General features: G+C 43.3%; 1 protein-coding gene across 3 annotated transcripts in view; it reads right to left on the bottom strand.

Annotated features, from left to right (window-relative positions):
- CADM2 (cell adhesion molecule 2) overlaps positions 1 to 18,451 on the bottom strand; it is a 671,028-nt gene extending 652,577 nt beyond the window's left edge. For all 3 annotated transcript variants that reach the window (XM_056329400.1, XM_056329402.1, XM_056329401.1), the window contains exon 1: positions 17,877 to 18,451. In XM_056329400.1, the coding sequence (XP_056185375.1) occupies positions 17,877 to 17,937 (61 nt within the window). In that variant the 5' untranslated portion in view covers positions 17,938 to 18,451. The remainder of the gene's footprint in view (positions 1 to 17,876) is intronic.
- Between the last annotated feature and the right edge of the window lie 2,053 nt (positions 18,452 to 20,504).

The raw sequence follows: 20,504 nt of genomic DNA, 5'->3' as shown, positions 1-20,504 counted from the left end.
TGTCTAGGACAAAGAAAATGATCCAGGTTTGGATTTAACTTGAAGCCTCTTCCTCAGGACTACACTGACTTCTTCTAGCCTTGCCAATCTTATCCTTTTCTCCAGATGCTTACTCCATGCCTATGAGCATACTCAGGTCTGTAGATTAGCAAGATTAGTCTTTAAAATATCAGTATTTAGCAAGGCACAATCAGAAGATCTGGCTTGGCAGTTCTCCTCGTTTGAGTCTAAGGAAGCTGATAAGAATGGCATGTCTGCCACTGCAAATTTAGTGGATGTACTTCAAATACATAATAAAATTCATACCATCATATTTTATTAGATGTATTACCTTTTCACCTTGCTAGCAAATAGCCTCATCTTTTACAGGAGAACTACTGCTTAACAAAGAAATGTCAGAGAAAGAAAGAAAACAATTATTAAACCAGACTCAGTGCAACACTAGAAGTATTCCAAGTGACCTCCTAGTGCTGTAAATTTTAGGTTGTTTGTGTGAGAAGAGGAGGCTGCATTAACAGTTATGTTTGTTTCCATTTCAAACTACTTTCTTTAGGGTTAATAATCTCAAATGCCTGCAAAACAAGTGAAATGTTTGTTTTATTAAACACTTGTTTCCATTTGTTCAGCTTACCTCGGCGTCTAAGAAATTCACAGCTTTAACATAACATATAAACTCCTGCAGCTACAAACAACAAATAATTTAACAGAAATTGACTAAAATGGTTGCATTTAAAGAATGGCAAGCAGACATCCACCTATTTCACGGAAATTAATTATGCCTCTTCAGTGAAAAGCATCTGTTTCACGCAAGTCGGACAAAGGCTGGAACGTAGTACAGCCTTTCACATCCAGCATTAGCCAGATGACCTACAATGACCTGGAACAACACCCTGACTGACTCTCTTCAACTAGCTGGTAACAGGTCTTCCATAATTCAGCTGTATTGACATCAACACTTCAAAACAAATAGTACATCTTTTTGAAGTGACTTCTTTACAGAGCACAAAAATAAACAGTTTCAGAAGTTTCCACTTTTCACTTCCAGACTGTAAGAGTCGGTCTAAAGAGAACAATATTGTCTCAACATTGCCAACAGAGACCTGGAGATGGAATGTGGTCCTCATGGACGCCAAGACACAGAGACCCTGGGAAAGAGAACTGCACGGTATGAGGAGTACTATGCCGCTCCCTGCAACCTGGGACTGAATAAGGCCGCATAACAGCTGTCCAGAAGATGGATCACAACTATGGTCATAACAACGAACTGGAAAACAATACAAGAACACACCTCCTGATCTGAAGCTACCCGCCACTGCAGCAAGATAACCTGGCTCGAGAGGGCGGAGACTGGCGGAAGTCCATGGACCAGAGGAGGAGCATGGTGTGTTGCTTGGCATAAAAAGATGCCTTCTTAGCAACTGAACTTTGGAGATCTTCCCCGCCAAGGATCATGACGATAGGAAGGACCGGCGGGACGCTGCCTGGACCTGGGACGATAGGGACGCCTTGGACCCGTGGTGGTAGCTATAATCCTCTTTCTTTTTACTTTACCTTTTATTCACTTTCTGTCTTTCTACCTATTGCACGCCACTTTACGGGCAAACAATAAAATTGTGCTGTTTGATTGAAGCATAACCCCTTGGCGTGGTCGCCTCGATTTTTGTGCTTCGAGATCATAGTTAACCAGCCACCGTGAGTCCACTGAGTGGACTGTGACACAGACCACTTCACATACTGCACTTAAGTTCTTTTTAGCTTTGCCCACTCTTTCTCATCAGAGGAGCACTCCTGCATGGACAATTAATCTACCAACTTTGAAAGCAGTGCAAATGAAATGATTAAATGATATGATGTTTGTTAAAACATGCATATTCAATAAATGCAGACTACACACCATATACTTTTACTTCGATAACAGAAAATCAACCCAACTCATTTCACATAGATTTCTACTGACCACAGTGGGTACTGTACTTTTGTAAATTCACCTGCATCTCACTCAAAACTCTTAATTTCAACATGTATTTTTTAGCATTCTGTTACATTACTTTATATCATGACTAATATCATATATAGAAACCAAGACTAATTTCTAGATCAGCATTAGTACAGTGACAGTATGATTTGAAATGAAAAAAATTCACTGAGAAGAAAGGGACACATACTAACAAAAAGTTAAATTTGTTTGCAACCATCAAGAGTAAAAAAAAAAGCGTATTGAAGATGAACTACGTGAGGCTGATTAACTTTGCCATAGCCCCACAATGTTTCTAGTTCCCAGACTTCTTTGGAGATCTCTACTTTCAGCCTCATAACATAGATATGCTATAAGCTGATGAACTTGTAACTGCTCAGATATACTTAATGTAAAATAAGACAGATTCAACACAAGACTTGGTGCAGAATAAAAAAAACCTCTGCTTTACTTCATACTTCGTCTCATGGTATTTTTTGATGAGTCACCATTTAGGCAACATTTTAGATGGCTAAAAGCTTTATATTGTGTAACTTCAGTGAACGTATTTCAGTACTTCCACAGTCTCAGATTATTTGGGGGGCGGGGGGGAAGAAGTTTTGATTTGCCAGCGTCCTCAGAAAATGTAACAGCATGCACAGGTGCAAAGTGCAAAATAGTAGTACTTATTTAACATAAAGATTCTGGGATGCAGGTGCTGACAAACGAGCATAAATAAAATGGTCCTGTTACACGCATGAGGTTTCTATACAGCAATTATTCAAGATACACAATTTATGCACTTGGCAAGCTGATAAAAATACCAACACTGTCGCATGACTGACTTTTTACATACTGTGACTGCATCTTTGACTTTTCAGAAACAGGTATACAGCATGCACATACCTACAATTCAAACTGAAATTGCAAAAAATTACAGACAACATACAAGTAATTGTTACACTAACAAAATCCTGGTTTTACCTGAGCATTGATAACAATGCTTGTGTGTCTCACAACAAAAATGAACAACTGCAAATAATAGCTCCACCACAGATGAAGAGATACAATCATCTTTTATTAAGTTTAGATAACTATTTTCATGGCAGAAGAGTTGGACTTCAGAATTTTATTAAGTGTTGCCAGTGAAGTTTTATACACACAAAAAATTCAGAAAAGGATGGGGAGGGTGGGGGGAGGCACTGGTAAAATATTATTTACCTGTCTGTCTGATCATTTATTTTCAGTTTTGCCATAGACAGAGATACACAAACACAAATCTGGGTCTATCCTATAACTTCCATTTAAATCCCCTATGTTTGCAATGTTATGCACAGATAGAGGTTTTCAAGAGGAATTAATCATGCCAAACACTATGAAACAAGTCTACAAAAAAATATTTTTATCATGAGCCTGTATAGCCTTAGAGCTCAAATGTAATTAGAGTCAATGACCCACCATTTAAAAAGTTAAACCTAAAGGTTCCAAGATCCCATTATCAAGGAAAAAAAAAGGGAAAGTACTCTGTTTGCTCTAAATATGAAATATTTCTTTTAAATTACATATTTGGAAGAAAGATTTCAGGGTTTTTTTCCCTTTAACAGCAAGTTTAAGTTCTCTATATACATCTGACTTAGTTTTAATCTGAACTCTGAAGCATGAGTTGTCTGAAGAATCAAACCAAAGTCATACTCTATACTGAAGTTATACTAAATATTTTTTTTTTAACATTATTTGACAGTAAACAGTTACTGTAACTGTGGCAACCGAAGAACTAAGTCTCATAGTTTAACCCAGCAGGTTGCTAAACGCCGTACAACCGCTCGCTTACTCCCCCACCATCCCAGTGGGATGTAGAAGTAGTACAATTTGTGGGTTGAGATAAAGACAATTTAGTAGGACAGAAAGGGAAGGGAAAATAATAATAATAATAATAATAATAATAATAAATAGAATATACAAAACAAGTGATGTACAATGCAATTGCTCACTACCCACCGACCGATGCCCACCCAGTTCCTGAGCAGCAGTCCCCAGCCAGCTTTCCCCCTCATTTATTGTCCTATGGTATGGAATATCCCTTTGGCCAGCTTGGGTCAGCTGTCTGGGCTCTGTCTCCTCCAGCTCCTTGTGCCGGTGGGGTGGTGCAAGAAGCAAAAAAGGTCTTTATTTGGTGTAAACACTACTTTGCAACAACTAAAACATCAGTGTGTTATCAACATTAAATCTAAATCCAAAACACTGCACTGTATCAGCTACTAGGAAGAAAATTAACTCCACCCCAGCTGAAATCAGGATACTATAAAAACAAAGTGAAACTCTGCAAAAATCAAAATTAAGTATCTAAGAACTTGAAGTGTGGTGCACCCATAGCAAAAGCACAGATACTGCTTCAAAAACCAAGGTAATTCTCCTTTTCACAACCTGTATCCCTTCCATAAGTGCAATGGAAGTTAAGTTGTTCTTGGTTGTTCTTTTCACTAAATCAGACAACGTTTAGTGTTTTCTCCATTATCCCTACCCAAATCCAAACAAGCCAAAAAAACGCCACCAAACAAAAAAAACACAACGCACCAATAAAAAAAGCCACATAAAACTTTACTTTTTTTTATGTCTGAGAAGAAAACCCTGGGTTGAACTTTCATGTAAGAGTGGCTTTCATATGTTTGGCCTGAGACAGATGATAATTTCATATTGATTCAGACTACTTGATCTTCAACTCATTCAATACACTGAAAATAAAATCTTATGATAAACCTAGACAATGCAGGAAAAAGAGATAAAATAAAAGATTAAAAGGAACTAAAAGCTGAAGTGGAATACAGAGCATAAGGGACCTTGGAAATCAAAGAACGTTTAAGAAAAATATTCTCACAAATAAAAAAGCAAAATATTTTAAAGATTCTTTGCATTGTGTTCTCTTTTTGAATTAGAAAAGTAACCTTATATATGGTGTTATCTTGCACTTCATGTATAAATTATTCATTGCAATGTAAGCCAAGGGAAAAAACCCTACAGTACTAACCTGAGTAATTTCAAATAGAAAAGTTACCTAAAACTCAGTACCTAGTTCAGATCTCTCCCCTTACTGGTAATCTGGTAATACCCAGGAAACAAGGGGGGGAAAAAAGTCCAAACAACAAACCATAAGCAAAACAACCTAAACCAGAGTTATTTTAATGTACTCAGAAGACAAATAAGAGTTTTACTGATGCTTTCAGAATCTTTGAGTTTCCCAGAATCTACACAGAACAGATGATAAAAATTCAGATTTATTTCTTATTTGCTATGTTTAGAAATAAAAATAAACCTCTCTTCCTCAGATCCTAGTACCAACTAACATCCATTATCTAAAAATTATTTTGGAAACGTTTTAGAAATCGTAAGACTCAGCGCAACTGGCTTAAATTACATTCTAAAATAGCAACCGTAACTTAGGAAAAACTCTCAGTAAAACACCCGTAGCTCTGACTAACACCTCACTCCTTCACATGTTTCATACTTAGGTGTTTAGAAAGGAGTGGACCAGTGCAGCAAGACTTCGAAGTGGTCTTCCATTTACTGATAGGCAGCCCAGACCCATCTAGAATACATTGAACTGTTGGTTTTATTTCTTTTCATTTTTTTCTGATTCAAAGCAAATAACTACTTTAAATCAAAATCTCTCTTTCCAGTCAAATGCTTCTTTAGGAAGACTCTTGCACAGAGGACCTGTTTCAGTGGTCTAGCACTTTCCTGAAAAAGAAGAAAATACTGAAAAAATGTAGTACTTCAAATATTCACAAATATGTGCTAATCCACAAGCCAAACTTTCAATTTCTAATATGCTTTCAAAAAATCTTCTGCTTGTAACCAATTAGTTAGCAACACAATCTCTTCATGCACCCCTTTTAAAAGAAGTAAATAGTCCGCTAACCCGTGCAAATTGAACCGCTGTCCCCGATACATAATTCTGGAACAAGCAAATGCTAAGCACTGAATTAACTATGGCAGCGAGGTTTTATTACTAGTTTTAATGGTGCACGCCAAAACGTTTGTACCAAGTCTATTAACACACACTATTCAAATGTGGCTTCTGCTTTAGTACAAATAATACTTGATTGTCTGGAATGAAAAGAGATTCTTAAAGTTATTTCTTTTTGAATTACAGTTGTTTTGGGTTTCCTTGCAGTTTCCAAAAATAAACCAAAACAACTTTTGGTACTTTTTAAACACTGGAATAACAATAACTACAGCTGTGACACTGAAATCTTACAAAAATCAACATAACCCTGCTTTTAACCCTGGTGGATATTAATTTGCAATCTTACGAGTATTATTTGTGTATTTTACAAAACCTCTAACCTTAAAAAGTACACGACAAACTTTCTGCTTCAGTTTCCTCTCTACATTGCAGCACTTTAGAAAGAACAGGGGAGAGAAACATCAAGGAAAAGTGTTTTCTCACTCTGCCATTTCTGATTATTAACAGCTACAGCTTCTTCTTTGAATAAGCAATTACCTACTTAGAGCAAACACATTCGTAAGTTTGCCTTAGCTAGAGCACATTTTCATCACTTTTTCAGGACAGAAGTACATTTTGCCCTTATTTCTTTATCTCCCATCTGTTTTTTCGACATTCCTGTTTAAGCAGTGATCAATGAGAGGTATTCTCTACCAAAGTGCTACATACAGAAGTTGGATTCTAATTAGACATTATTCTGCTGCAACATTGAACACTGATATGACAAATCTATCTAGATCCCAGGCAGTTCATTATAGTCCAGCTTCACTATTTTCCATTACAGCATTAATGGCATTGAGACAAGACAGTAATTAAACTTTGTATTTTTTTTTTTAATGGAAGAAAATTTGATAAATCTGTTTCCTTGTTTAATTAATTGTGGTTTACATACTGCTACTACACAGTTACAACAGATTTCTTCAAGTTACGACGGATTATCTCTGTGCTGTTAGCAAATTGGTTTCAAAATGTTTAAGAAACTAACAATGGAAAGGGAATTAAAGGTTCATGCATCTAATCATGCTAAACTGATCTAACCAAATAATCCTGAATACACAGCCAAGAAAAAGAGTCAAAAAAATTATTAGGATTCACTCTGAAGTCATTCAAACTGAGAATAAAAGGAAGTATAACACCATGCTGGATAAAACTAAACCATTTGTTGGATGCAAAAGCTATTCTACATAAAAATATAAAGTGTTGTATTGTGCACTTATTAGCTCTCAGACTTGCATTCTCAATGAGATCAGAAACAATAACTTCTTCAAACATTTAAGAGAGTTAAATTCATTCTTGAAAAGTAGTACCCTGGTGTTCTCAGTCCATACTTAAGAATTCAGCAAAGCTACAAAGATGAAAGAACAGCACCACCTAGTTCTCTATTTAAAAGTTTCCAAATATTATCATCCATTGATTTATTTTTGTAATCTATATTCACATATGTATGTGTATTCTGCAATGAAATCTGCCACATTTCCATAGGAAATAATACTAACAAGTTTGTCAGGTATTACAAGCATCTGATGTAGATACTTTACAAGTGTATTCAGGGTGGCAGGGGGAAGCTTGCATATGCAAGAATGCTAGGGATCTGCAACAATACAAACCCTGTTCTGAAGCACCACAAACACTGAATGGATTGCTCATCTGTCCCTATTATTTGTGGGACCATTTCTCCAATTTAACCAAAATACTGGTTTTGTATTGATTTCCCTGTACAGCAGTCTGACACTTTATAGTACATGCGTTCTAGATGCAAAAATACATTCATGGTACAAACATCACAAAAGCCTCAGCATGTTTGAAAATCTAATTATAGGTCATGCAAGTTGTTTCATATTTACTTTTCTACTCTGCAAATAGCAGAAACCTTTCAGAAATGGGGCAGATGTTTTAGCTGTTAGTCTGACTGGAAGTTTTCATGTTGATTTCCCTGCTAGAGAACACAATGTGTCTTTGAACAATCCAGAAGTTTACCACGACACAACAGCAGCAGCTAAGCAGCTACCTACTCCTACTGTGCCGACACCTTAACCAAGTTTTACTAGCACAGCTGTCTGTGCTTCACTTTGATAACCACATAGCTACACATGCAGAATAGTCAGTCCACTTTTGTAGACATACTAAATTTTTTCAAGATCATCATCCACAAGGGCCACTTAGGTGTTGGCGTGGCATAGCTCACTTGTTGCAAAGCTGACACAATAATATAAATAGATTATATAGAATCAAAATTTGAGACCTTTATCCTCACAGTCTTAAGGGTGGCGATCCCTTCATGCATTCACAGTAGGGCTATTGCTGTTTCCCCACATTAAGTCTTGAAGCAGCAAGCACAAGAAACAAACTTGTTTTCCTCCCAAGCATCCTAGGCAGACAAGGCCTGTGGGGAGACAAAGCCACATTTATCTGTGACCAGCTAGTCATCTATGTTGACATTTCTTTCTGAAGATATCTCCTTCCTGGAAGAAGTTTAAATGACAAGAGTTTTTAATGACCAATTAAAAGACATAAGCCTATGATATTAACAGATCATTAAACTGAATGTTTTGGGGTTTTTTCACTTGAAATGATAAAGACTACTGGATTCTGGTTTCCTGTTGAGACTCACAGCATATTTTAGTTTAGAACAGGCATAATCTAATGAACATTAAATGCATCTGCACTTTAGATGTCACAGTAAAAGAAGAATGTTCATGTTGAACATGTTCAAATGCCTTCTATTCAGATTTCCTGATACTCCATTTTGCATCAGATTAGAAAAAAAAAATCTTGGTTTTGTAGAACGTAAGTATCACCTGCTTTGCTAACCGACAAAAGCAAATCTATACAAAGTCTGATACATTTCATTTCCTCAAAATCCAAAGATGGTTTGGGAAATTCCACAATCGTTACTTTAAATGGCACATACCATCTAGTGATCCTTATTCAAAATATGTAAAAGCTTAGTCACTTAAAACAATCTTATATGCTAAGCTATTTTGACATTACATTAATCTCGCATGTTAAACGTATGTGACTATCCCATAAATAAAGTCTGTAAGCCATTGAGGTTTTTATCTACCATAAATAAAAACAAATGGCCCATATATTTTTATTGATTATGTGCCTTCCAACAACCTCCTAAATTCACCATTCAGAACACAGCAAAGCAATAATGATTTATATCAGTTTGCAAAACAAAGATGACTTAGGAAGCAGAAAACATTTTATTTTTAGTCTGAACCAATTCTACAACTCAAACTTATTCTGTGGGGAAAATACTGAAATTAGGTGAGCTCTGGACCATTCTTCAAGAAGTGAATGAGACTCAGTCTAAGAATGGCAGTACATTGCATTTCACATACCAAAAAGCAGCATTAGCCACCAGTTTGTAACCCAATGTTTGTAACTTAAATTTAGTGAGGAGAGAGATGCCAAGTACTTGACAAAAAAATTCCAAATAATCCAAGGAGTATGTTCTGAAGAAGCTGGGCAAATAGTCAAGGTGCTAGCCCATACTTAACTTATACACTATTCAGGTCCACATACACATCATACTGATCATAAGCAGCAGTCAAAATACAGCCTGCCACCGTAACGTGCTAGATTCAGGACTCCAGCCTTTAGAGAAAACACAGCCTATAAAGCTGATTCACTGCTAAGTTGGTTTTACACCAAAAGATGAGACACACTCTCTTTTAGTATGTAACAGCCTAGTTAATTGTCAGATGATATCCAGGTGTTGCTAATTTTGCTACAATTGGTTTTAATTTAAAATTGAAGGGATTCCCTTTTTACTGTACAAATACCATTCTTCATTAACCAAAATTATCATTGAACAAGATGGTTATATAGCTTCCTCCTCCGTATTAGTCCAAATCTCACCTATTTCTCATAGTATTACAATGCCACACTATACAAGCCTGGAGACATCAGTAAAGTTTTTAGAAAGCTGCAAGTGCAAGGGAAAAGCTAAAAAAATGGTAAAGTTAAGAGGAAACTGCAGTGTCATGCTTACTCTAACGAACAAGATATTTCATGTTACTGAAACTCATGAAAAATTGCAATATTAGTTTAACATTTCCTCCAAAGATACAGAAAAGACTTTCTCTTATTTTCACTACTATTATTCTAGATGTTAACAAAAGAATTCATGTCAAAGAAATACTACAGTAAATTCCACTATGTTAAACCATTTTATGACCTGTCACAGATTTCAGATACTGTTAATTATTGGTTAGTAATCAGTTTAGTAAGTAGTATATCTTGTCAATGCATTTATTTACCTATTTGCAAACAGCTGCAGTTTGACATTTTTGTATATTTGATGAGATTAAAAAAAAAAAAAAAAAATTCAGTTGATGGCCTGGAGTGTCAACAAGTGTTTTCAGATCTCAAAGTTTTACTTTCTCTTTATAAGCTGTACAAATCACTGTTCTTCAATTTACATCCACCAATTTTGTCACAATGATGCACCAACTAGCAAATCAAGATTTAAACTTCATGTATAAAAAAACCCACAAACATATTAACACTCAAGGAAGAAGAAAAAAAGCCTCTGAAAGGGATAAATATAAAATGAGCTTGACACTGGAACATATTTTGTACAATCTTTTAATTAAAAGAAAATTGATTGTTTCTGCTTCAACTAGTATGGCTTTTCCCCTCGTTAGGGACCAACCAGAACAGCCTTCCTGCCTTATAGCATAGCAGGAATAAAAGCAGGTCAAGTTACACTGTTAATCCAGCAGATGTAGGTCAGTTTGGGATAAATATCAGAACAAATGGAAAATACCGAAGTGCCTACTACAAGTGCCACTGTGAAGTAACTTGGCCTTATTCTCTTCAGAGCTGTCAGTCAGTCGCAGTTGTGGAGTTTCCACTGCTGAACTTTAAAAAGCCAGAGTTTTAAGGCTTAGATGGGTCAGTACAGCTGGCCTATTCTGCCCAAAGAAGTGGTAATAATGCAATGCATTATATATTGACAATATCTGGATACGCGTAACTGTATTCCCCTGCGTGGTCACAAATTATTTTTGTATTTAATAGCATACTCTGATTACTTAAGCTAAGATTTGGCAATTCAATTGCTAGGATTAGATTCATTGTTTGATATATACCACAGTATGAAAGAAGGTTATAATATAACCAAAATATTTTAACCTCTAACGTAAGGAAACAGTCTCCCTTGCACCATCCTTCCTATCCAACAAAGCAAAAGACAGGTAGTCAACAAACCGATTACAGAAAGATGATGACAGAGAGAATATTAAAGCTATGCAGACAACCGCTATACTGCATATACAACGACATGCACTGTTTTACAAATAACCTAAACCTTGCCCAATTTCATTCACAGAACAAATAATAAGCTGGAGAGTTCAATAACATATCTCTATGTGAACAAAGCTTACACAGAGAAACCTTCAGCTCTGAAGGAGCTTTAGGGATTCAAACTGACAAACAGACTATACACTAATTATTTTTCTGAAACCGAAGAGCAGCTGCCTATAGACAGTTAATAATCTTTAACAGCTATGTAAAGAAAAACAGAAGAATCCTAAATTGAGCATTATAAAATAGAAAAAAGTTACATTTATGAATTTAATAGTAATTTATATTAAAATGTATTTGCTGCTTTTTAAAATGTGAAAGCTATAAAAACATTCATACTCTCCAAAAGCCATATGAATAACCTAGAAAACAGTAAACACAACTCAGCTCATGGTTAGGAATGAATGGTCTTTCCCTCCAACATCCCAAACTTGTCAGACAGCAAAACCACTCCTGAATAAGGCTTACACAGATCCCAGTATCTCCATTTTGCAGATAAAAGGATGGGAAGGGTTGCAAGTATGATTTCATTTTTCACATTTACAAATGTTACGGAAAGGAGACAGAACGATAGGCAGACAGACATTGTTAAAGGAAGAAACAGTGAGTCTTCCAGGCCATCTACAACAAAATTACCTACCCACATTTTTCAGTAAATCCTTTTTGCCAAGTTCCCGATGTTAGAAAGTCCTACACACAAAACATCAGTATTAAGAGAGCACACTGGAACATGCAATAAACAGCCTCCAGTGTTAGCACTCTGTCTTGTCACTGGAATAAATGTTCTCTGCTTCTTCCTCTCCCCCCTTAAAATGCTATTATAATAGTGCCCTATGTATTGCCATTTAAAGCACACATCCTGAACTTATTGTGCATTAACATAAGAGAAAATGTAAAAAAATTGGATTTTTTCTTTAATCTACATTTATAAAATGAAGGGAAAAGTTCATGAAATAGGTCCACAGAAAAAACAAAATTAAAAAAAAACCAACAAACCACAAGCAAAACTCACAACATTGAAAACCATTGCAAAGACACCCACATTCATTTTTTAAATTACTCTATTTTCAAAATATTTTCACCATGTAGAAAGGTAAGTTGTTCAAGGGCAGATTTCTGAGAGAAATCATGATTTTACAATTTACTCCTTGCCACTGGTATTTGTTATTTGCCTTTCTTCCTTTCAAACACGCCTCAAAAACTCCTCGGGAAGAAGGGATATGTTCATTAAGAACATCCTTAATATTGATGCAATCCCAGAGGAGACACATCTAAGCTATGTCTAATAGTTTTACCATTCTACATGTTTTGGAATGTGCATTTTGAGAAGCAGGGCAGTGGCATTCTTTCCAGTGAAAACCTTCCATTGTTTTGAGAGTGCCTAGCAGAATTAGTCTGCCATTAGGTTCATGTTTTAAAACAGAACTGAAGTATTCCTTCTTTCTCTTGGAGAAGGCATTAAGAGGACAATGACAGCATCTTCTATTTTTACTTCTAAAATGTTAGACAAAGAGGGAATAATAGTTCTAACACAAGTCAACCACACTCTGGTTATATTGCTGTTCTCTTGGCAACATCCAAATGTCATTGTCCTTACCAAACATACAGTTGTTATCTGTTACTTAATCATCATTTGTGATGCAGAATCATAGAATGGTTTGGGTTGGAAGAGACCCTAAAGATCATCTAGTTCCGGCCCCGCTGCCACAGGCAGGGCCATCAGGCTGCTCAAAGTTCCATCCAATCTGGCATAAGTTAAAAAAGAAAAACCCACTCAAAATCCAATCTTTACACAGAACAATATTAAAAGACTAATTTTTTGGTGGGAACAATAAGGGTAATCACATTCAACACATTTTGTCAATAGTACGATCAGGCCAGAGTGATGGGAAAGCTCATTGGGTTTTTTTGTAGAATCCTTGGTTCCCACCAACAAAAAACTATAGCTTAAAAACATTTAAAGTACATTAAAATGAAATTGCAACCCGCAATTAAGTAAATTTAAAAGCAGGGGGAAATCTGCTGTTTCACTCCTCTAAAATAAACAAATAACTAACAATAGACAAGAAAAATATATTTGTTTCAATGGAGGTGCTTCCCTCGCTCAACATTTCTGTCGAGTTACTTCTTCAGTGAGAAACTTCAAAACTGTTTACTGTTGACGATAGAAGCTTCATAAATATTTTGAGTAAGAATGATAAACATTATGAAGATGAATGGTGAGTGTTTCCTATTGATGTATCCTCAGGGAAGTTGTGTAACATTGTCAAAGGGAATCTGGATTGTTTCTTTACTTCACGTTCTGAAACTGAACATGAACTGCTGTGACTATCAATAAATTAAGAAATCAAGGAAAAAAAAATCAGAAAATATGAACTATCCTGAGAACTAAACACCTTGTAAGTCTACCAAGCCTTGGTTAGATGACAGAAGTTGTATGAAGACAGCCACTATCAAGTAAATGATGTATTTTATGTTTCAACCTACGTATAAAACATTCCAAATAAAGATTATATCAAAATTATTATCCTCTGTTCTGTCATTGTCTATACCCTCACAGAACTTAAGAGAATTACATGGTCTTGACCTGCTATACACCATACCAGTGTAACAACACTTGGCTGTCCAGACAATCCCTACACATATAGCATTGGGTTGCCAAGATTTCGCTAACATAAATTGTACTGAAAATTCAAAACAGAATCTAGATACACAAGATATTGAGTAATGCATGACAACCTTGTCTTAAATGAGCTTAGATGATCTGAGCAATAGCCATTTGCATATTTTTTTTTAATTCTGTTTATAATAGAGCTGGGTTTATAAAAAAAAGTCTCACCTGTAAGCAATTATCTGTCTTCACTGATTTGTTGCATCAGTGATCACAGTTTCAGACAAATTAAAGTGTCCCTACGTTATTTTCATTAGACAGGTTGCAAGCATTTGAAGTGTCTGAAGAAACCATGTTGAGAAGATTTGCCTGGTGTTGGCAGAGAACTGAAAGTAGATCATTTGCTACCACATACAGCACTATCCAGTGCCTTCTCAGAAGCAGAGCACAGTAAGGCATTAGATGCCATTTGCATTATCACACAGCAGGGGGCTACAGCAGCTACAATTCCAGGATAATCTTAACCCTTATCTATATACTATGAATCCAACAAAACTATTTTTAATATTACAGTTTTTCACTGGATAACTCTTAACAATAAAGAACTTTTCAGGTTGCATAAAAACAGCTCAGATGATGTACTTGAGTTATTCTAAATATAAACTGCCCTCCCACCGCTAAATTTTGTCTAAGGGAGACTAAATTCCTGAATTGGAAAAAAAACAAAGTGAACCAAAAACGTGAGGCTGACTGTAAACATACGTAACAGTTTAACCCCCTTGGACATTGTTTAAGTACTCCAGAATCATTACAGTGCACAAGCCAGAGATCCTACTATTTTCACAGCAAACGCTGGAGAAGGCAGAGAAGACTAATATCATACCCGAACTCGGCTGACAAACCGCTTCTCAGCTCAACATGTTATTACTCCCTCTTCCACCTCCATCGCTCCCCTTTCACAGCAAGCAGTTGACACTGGGCTCTTTTACTTCTTGTCTGCCTCTCTTCTGAAGGGGCTGCTTGCTGTTAATGTTATTCCACACGCAAGCTGAGAAGCATTATTCTATGTCCTCTTCCTTCAGCTGATGCTTCATCAATACTCAGGACGGATTCCTTAAGCGAGACTTCACAGATCATGCCAGAAAGGCACACTTCCATACAGGACACACGTCAACTTGACTCTGTCACCTTGTCTTTAAACTTAACTAACTTCAGTTTCACTAACAGGAACCATCCGTAGTTACAATCCAGAAGTTCTTTGACTCCTCAGAACAAAGATCTTATTTATGTACACAGCTGACGAAAAACCCACATATCCCATTGCCCACAAACTGAAAATCAGAGAAACCTAACAAATCCATTGAGCCACTTCACAGCACAGATTGGGGAAGCAAAGCAAGCCAACAGGAAAAACTACTTTCAAATGCAGGTATATAGCTGCCAACAAGAAATGTGTCTAATATGGTAACTGCGTCTGCCAGTTGTGCCAAAATAAATGACAGAAACTGAGAAAACAACATTTATGAAGTAGCACTGTAAGGTGGACCAAATGAATTTGATATTCTGTCACATACAGTCACTAATTCAGCACAGTCTTCCCCTAGAAAATATTTACTCTTCTTCTTCTCCATCCGCCCTTACCTTAGGAGAAAAAGGCAGTGGAAATTATTTCCTCTCACTCCTGTCTGAGGGTTACAGGTTCTTTATGTCCCACTCCTTGGTTATATTTTTTTAATCAAATAGTGCCCAGCAAAGGTGCCTCCTGAAACAGCACGCTCCTGAAGTGTGGCATACAGAGTACCTAAGCGTTTTTGATTGTAGTTTTAATCAGGAGGTGAAGAAATAATTGTGTGAAAAACTGAGAAGAGGGAAATGTTTTATACACCTGGAGGGCAAGCTGGATAACATGTTAAGCATCGCTTCTCCCCATCCACAAGGACAGGCCCAATCTGGTTATTTTCACACAGTTACAGTCAGATTTGTATTACACCCCTTTTCTTGCAACATGGTTGGTTTTTGTTTGTTGGTTTTGGGTTTTTTTTTTTTTACCTGACGCAGTTGACAAGAGTTACATTTTGCCTGGCACGCTCCCTCAACTGCCGTGAAAGACATCCCTGTTTTTAATCACTGGTTTACTCTCCAAACTGCGATGCACTGAATGCAGCTGATTGCATCTCAGCAAAGATCCAATCCTCCTCCTCTAGCAGCAGCCCCGATTTTACTGGTGACAGAGTCAGTCCAGAAGATTCCCCCCACCACCACCCCCCACCCCCGCTCCTTTGCAGGGCAATGAATTGACAATTCACAGGGCAATGTAAAAGGCAGCGAGGAGCCAACCCCCAGGTGCAGCCCGCCACACATGCCCCAATAAATAATCCTGTATAGCACCAACACAGCAGCCCCTTGTGCGGTGACGTACAGGGCAACTCATAAACATTGGTAAAGAATACAAATAACCTGCCCGATTAAACTGTTCCCGGCAGTTGCCAGGCGCGCTCCCCCCGCCCCCGCCGCTCCCGCCTCAGGACCGGTGAGTTCCCGGGGAGGTAGAGCGGGGGCACCCGGGGGTGTCGGGCCGATGGCGGGACACACACACACACACACGGGACGAGGCTCGTGTGTTTCGGAAACCCGAGCGGCTGCCTCCGCTCCCGCTGCGGGCTGCCGGCCGCGGCTCCCTCCGGAGATCGCCCGACACATGACGCAGCCGAGGGAAACGCGAAATGTATTAAAGTTGATGCGAAATGGCACGACGGAGGCGAGAGAAGGGGGGAAAAAACGGCGGGGAGGGGGGGGTGGGGTGTGAGAAATAGATCTTACAAGGTCACTTAGTTTAATCGTCTCTTCGCTTCTCCCCCCCGCACGGCCATACCCCGCACACCGAGCGCCGGGAGAGGCGCCCCGCCGCCCCCCTCAGCCGCCCCGAGGAGAGGCCGCTCCCCCCCGCCCGCCTTCCCCGACCCTCGCGCCCGACCGTTACCTCCCCCGCGCCCCGCCCCGCCCGGGCCCCACAGGGCGGGAAGGGGGGGGCGGGAAGGGGGGGGCTGCGCCGCCATCCCGCCGCCGCTGAGGGGGCAAACTCTCGGCGGCAGCGCAGCGCCGCGGGCTCGGCTCGCCGTCCCCCCGGCAGCGAGAGCTCGGGGGGAAGCGCTCCGGCGGGCAGACGCGCCGGTCGCCGGCAGCCCAGCAGCGTGCGGCGGGCTTCCCGCCGCGGCGGCCGCTACGGTACGGACTTGGACGGATAAACGTTAATTAGGGGGAGCGGCGGCGGCGGTGCGGCGGGCGAGAGGGCGGCGGTGGGGAGGAGGGAGAGAGGAATACATCCAGTCTGGGAACTAGCTGCAGGATGAGCCGCCTGGAGCAGGATGGTGAAGGCATCCGCTCCTGAGCCCCCGGCTCATCCGATTACCCTACGTATATATTTTATACCTCACATACAGACACGCATTCGCGGCGGCGGCGAGGCACGGACCCCCCCGCCGGGGAGGCACGGCTGGAGCCCGCACGTTTTCCCCGGGATGTTGTTGCAGCGCTCACGCTGCTGCTGCGGCGGCACCCGCACTTTCCGGGGCACGTTTGCGGCGGGCGAGCGGGGAGGTGACGGGGAGTTGAAAGGGTGGCTGCAGGGGCTGGCGAGCGACTGGCGGCGGCGGGGACGGGAGGGTGGCGAGGGCCGGGGGTGGGGGGAGAAGCGCGGAGGGCGGACGAGGGCGGGAAGAGGCTGACGGGGGAAGGGCAGCAAGGGTTAACAGCCGTGCGGTGCTTTAGCGCTGGATAGCGCTACCCGAGCGGGAGGCTGGGGGCGCCCGGGGAGGAGAGGGCGGCGGGGAGGAGGGAGCCGGCAGAGAGGCGAGGGAGGGAGCGGGTCAGGAGCGGGCGGCGGGGATGGGGGGCGGAGGGGGCTGGGATGCCCCCGGCCGCGGCGGTGCTCCCCCCCCGGCGTCCCTGCCTCCCTCCCCGCGCGTGGGGCAGGGGTGGGGAGGAGGCGGTACCTTGTACGAGGATCCCGCAGAGGCTGTAGAAGCGCAGGAGTGCGCCGGGCTTCAGCCGCATCCTGGGGGCTCCCCTCGGGCTGGGTGGGCGCCAGGCACGCAGATCCGCAGCCTCCCGCCGCTCCGCTCTCCGGGCGCTTCCTTCCCCCCGCAGGAGCCGCCGCCGCCGCCGCCGCCTCCGCCGCAGTGTCTCCCTCGCTGTATCCAGTGGGGTGAGGAGGAGGAGGAGGAGGACCAGGGTCGCGGGGGTGGATTGAGGAGGGAGGAGGAGGAGGACGACGAGGAGGGGGGAGCGGCTCACTCCGCTGGCTCCGGCGCTGCTGGGCAGGTTCAGGTTCCCCCCGCGGAGCGGTGCCGGGTGCCCCCGCTGGCTCTCCTCGCCCCTGCCGGCGTGTCCGTCCGTTCGCCCGCCCACTCGCCTCTCCGGTCCCGTCCCGTCCCGTCCCGCTGGCAAGGGGGAAGGGGGGGGGGGGAGGGAGCGGGGGGCTGCGCTGGCGCCGCGGCGCGCGGGGAGGCTGCTCCGCTCCCAGCCGCTTGCCGGCTCGAGACACAAGGGCAATCTCCGCTTGCGAGGCTCCCCCAGCCTCGCCCCGCCCACGCCGCCCGCCCCGCCCCTTTCTGCCGGGATCCACGCCCCTCGCCCCGCCCCTGCCGCCACACCCCGGCCCTCCCTGTGCCGCGTGGGCACGCCCCTGCCACCGCCTTGGCCACACCCCCACCGGCTCGGCACCGCCTATCGGCTCCCGCACCGCCCCCTCAGGTGGGTGTGTGACTGGCACCAGCGGCTGTCCAATAGAAACTCCCCAGGTGCGGCCGGACCGCCAATGATGCGGCGGCAGAGGAGGCGCGAGACGCCAGGTTACAAAACAAACGGGCGTTTCTCCGAGTCTTCCGCCGCGAGCGAGGTGCCAGACCCTACCTCCCGCGCCGCTGAGTGGCAGCCGGCTTGGGCCAATCGCGAGGAGACTCGGCTCCGCGGCGCCGCTCCAGCCAATGGGCGGTGAGCGACTTGGGAGGGGCGGGGGCGGGCGGCGGGGCGCTGTCCAGAGCCGGTTCTGAATTGGCGGCCGGCGGCGAGGCGCGGGGCCGGGCGGCCGCGGCAGCGGGCACCTGAGGAGAGGCGGCGGCGCTCCGGGGCAGAGGGGCGCCAGCTGGCGGGGCGGGGGGCGGCCCTCCCGGCTGCCGCACCGGCGGCACGGGGCGGCGGGGAGCCCGGCCGCCGGTAGGCCGGTCGCGCCCCGCCCCGGGGGAGCAGCGGCAAGGTGTCCCTCGCCTCAGCGCCCCGGGCGCCGGCGCGGCCGTTGACGCCTGACAGCGCTGCGCGGGCGGGGCGGGAGAGCCCCGGCGCTGGGCGGCGCGGCGCTGGGCGGCCTCTCTGCGCAGCCATGCGCGGAGCCGCGCCGATCAGCCGCCTCCCGCGGCCGGCCGGGCGGCGGGGCGGGATGGAGGGAGCGCGGGCTGGCGGGACCGGCTTTAGCCGCCGCCCGGTGCCTCCCGTCCCGGCGGCACAGGCAGGAGCGGGGCCCGGAGCCCGCGGGCGGGCGGGGCCGCGCGGTGAGGCGAGGCGCACCGAACCGACGGCGCGGCCGCGGAACGGGGACGGCAGCGCGAATCCAGCGTCCCCGCCGCTGCCTCGGAGGCGCCAGTGACGTGCAGGGGCGGAGGGGGGGCCGGGGCCGGCGCCCGGGGTGCAATCCGCCCCCGGCCCGGCCCTGCGCTGCGCCGCGGGGAGGAGCGGGGGGGAAGCGCCTGCCAGCTGCGGGCAGAGACCGGGGCTGCGGGAAGGGCCCAGCCGCTTTGCTTCGGTCCTCGCCACGGAGGCGTAAAGCCCCTTCTCCCCTGCTTGCCCTCCCGTCTCCCTGAGAGCTGCAGATGTGGGTCTCCGGTATCCTCACAATTCAACATGTAGAGATGCCTTCGCCACAGCAGCAGTAAGACCAGCTCCTGTTGTGAGGAACACAGATAATGGCAATAAAGAACTTTCTGGGTTTTTTGCAGTATTGCCTGGACTCTGAATGGCTTGAGAAAGTTTGGAGGTTTTTAATTTGAAGGTTTTCTTTGGGAGTGTAAGTAACTCTTGGCTAGCAGTCCTAAATTGCTTGTGGCCTAACAGATAAGACATTGAATGTAAGAAAACCAAGATGGCAGGCTACTTCTTCGTGTTTCCATACTTGGTGTTTAGCACAGTATCGTCCACCTTTTGCCAAAACCTCTTAATGACAGCAGTGTACCATATGTTTAATTTGCTGAATCTGCCTATAAAAATCTATGGAGGGAATTGTGTTGCCTTATGTCAGAGAGCAGGATTCCTCTGCACCCAAATGCTTATAATCAGGTGTTCTTTCACTTCTGGTTCCAACCTTTTTCTATTAAGGTTTCCCCTCCAACACAATGCAGTGTATTTTGCACAGTACCTCTCTGAATTTCCACCTTGATGTCCCATTCTTTAACACCAAAGAGCTTTACTGAGTTAAACGACGAAATAGCCTTACCTATATGAGAGGGAAGCTCTTCAAAAGCTCATTTCTTTGAAGAGTGTGTTGTGTCAGATCATTAAGGCAGCGCTAACAGTTGTCAACTTCACCTTAAAGAGCTTGCACTAGAGTGGGAGCTGGGAAGTTATGTATT

The sequence above is a fragment of the Falco biarmicus genome, chromosome 2 (genome assembly GCF_023638135.1).
Source record: "Falco biarmicus isolate bFalBia1 chromosome 2, bFalBia1.pri, whole genome shotgun sequence".
In the NCBI taxonomy this organism is placed as follows: domain Eukaryota; kingdom Metazoa; phylum Chordata; class Aves; order Falconiformes; family Falconidae; genus Falco; species Falco biarmicus.
This window is presented reverse-complemented; position numbering and strand designations above follow the sequence as displayed.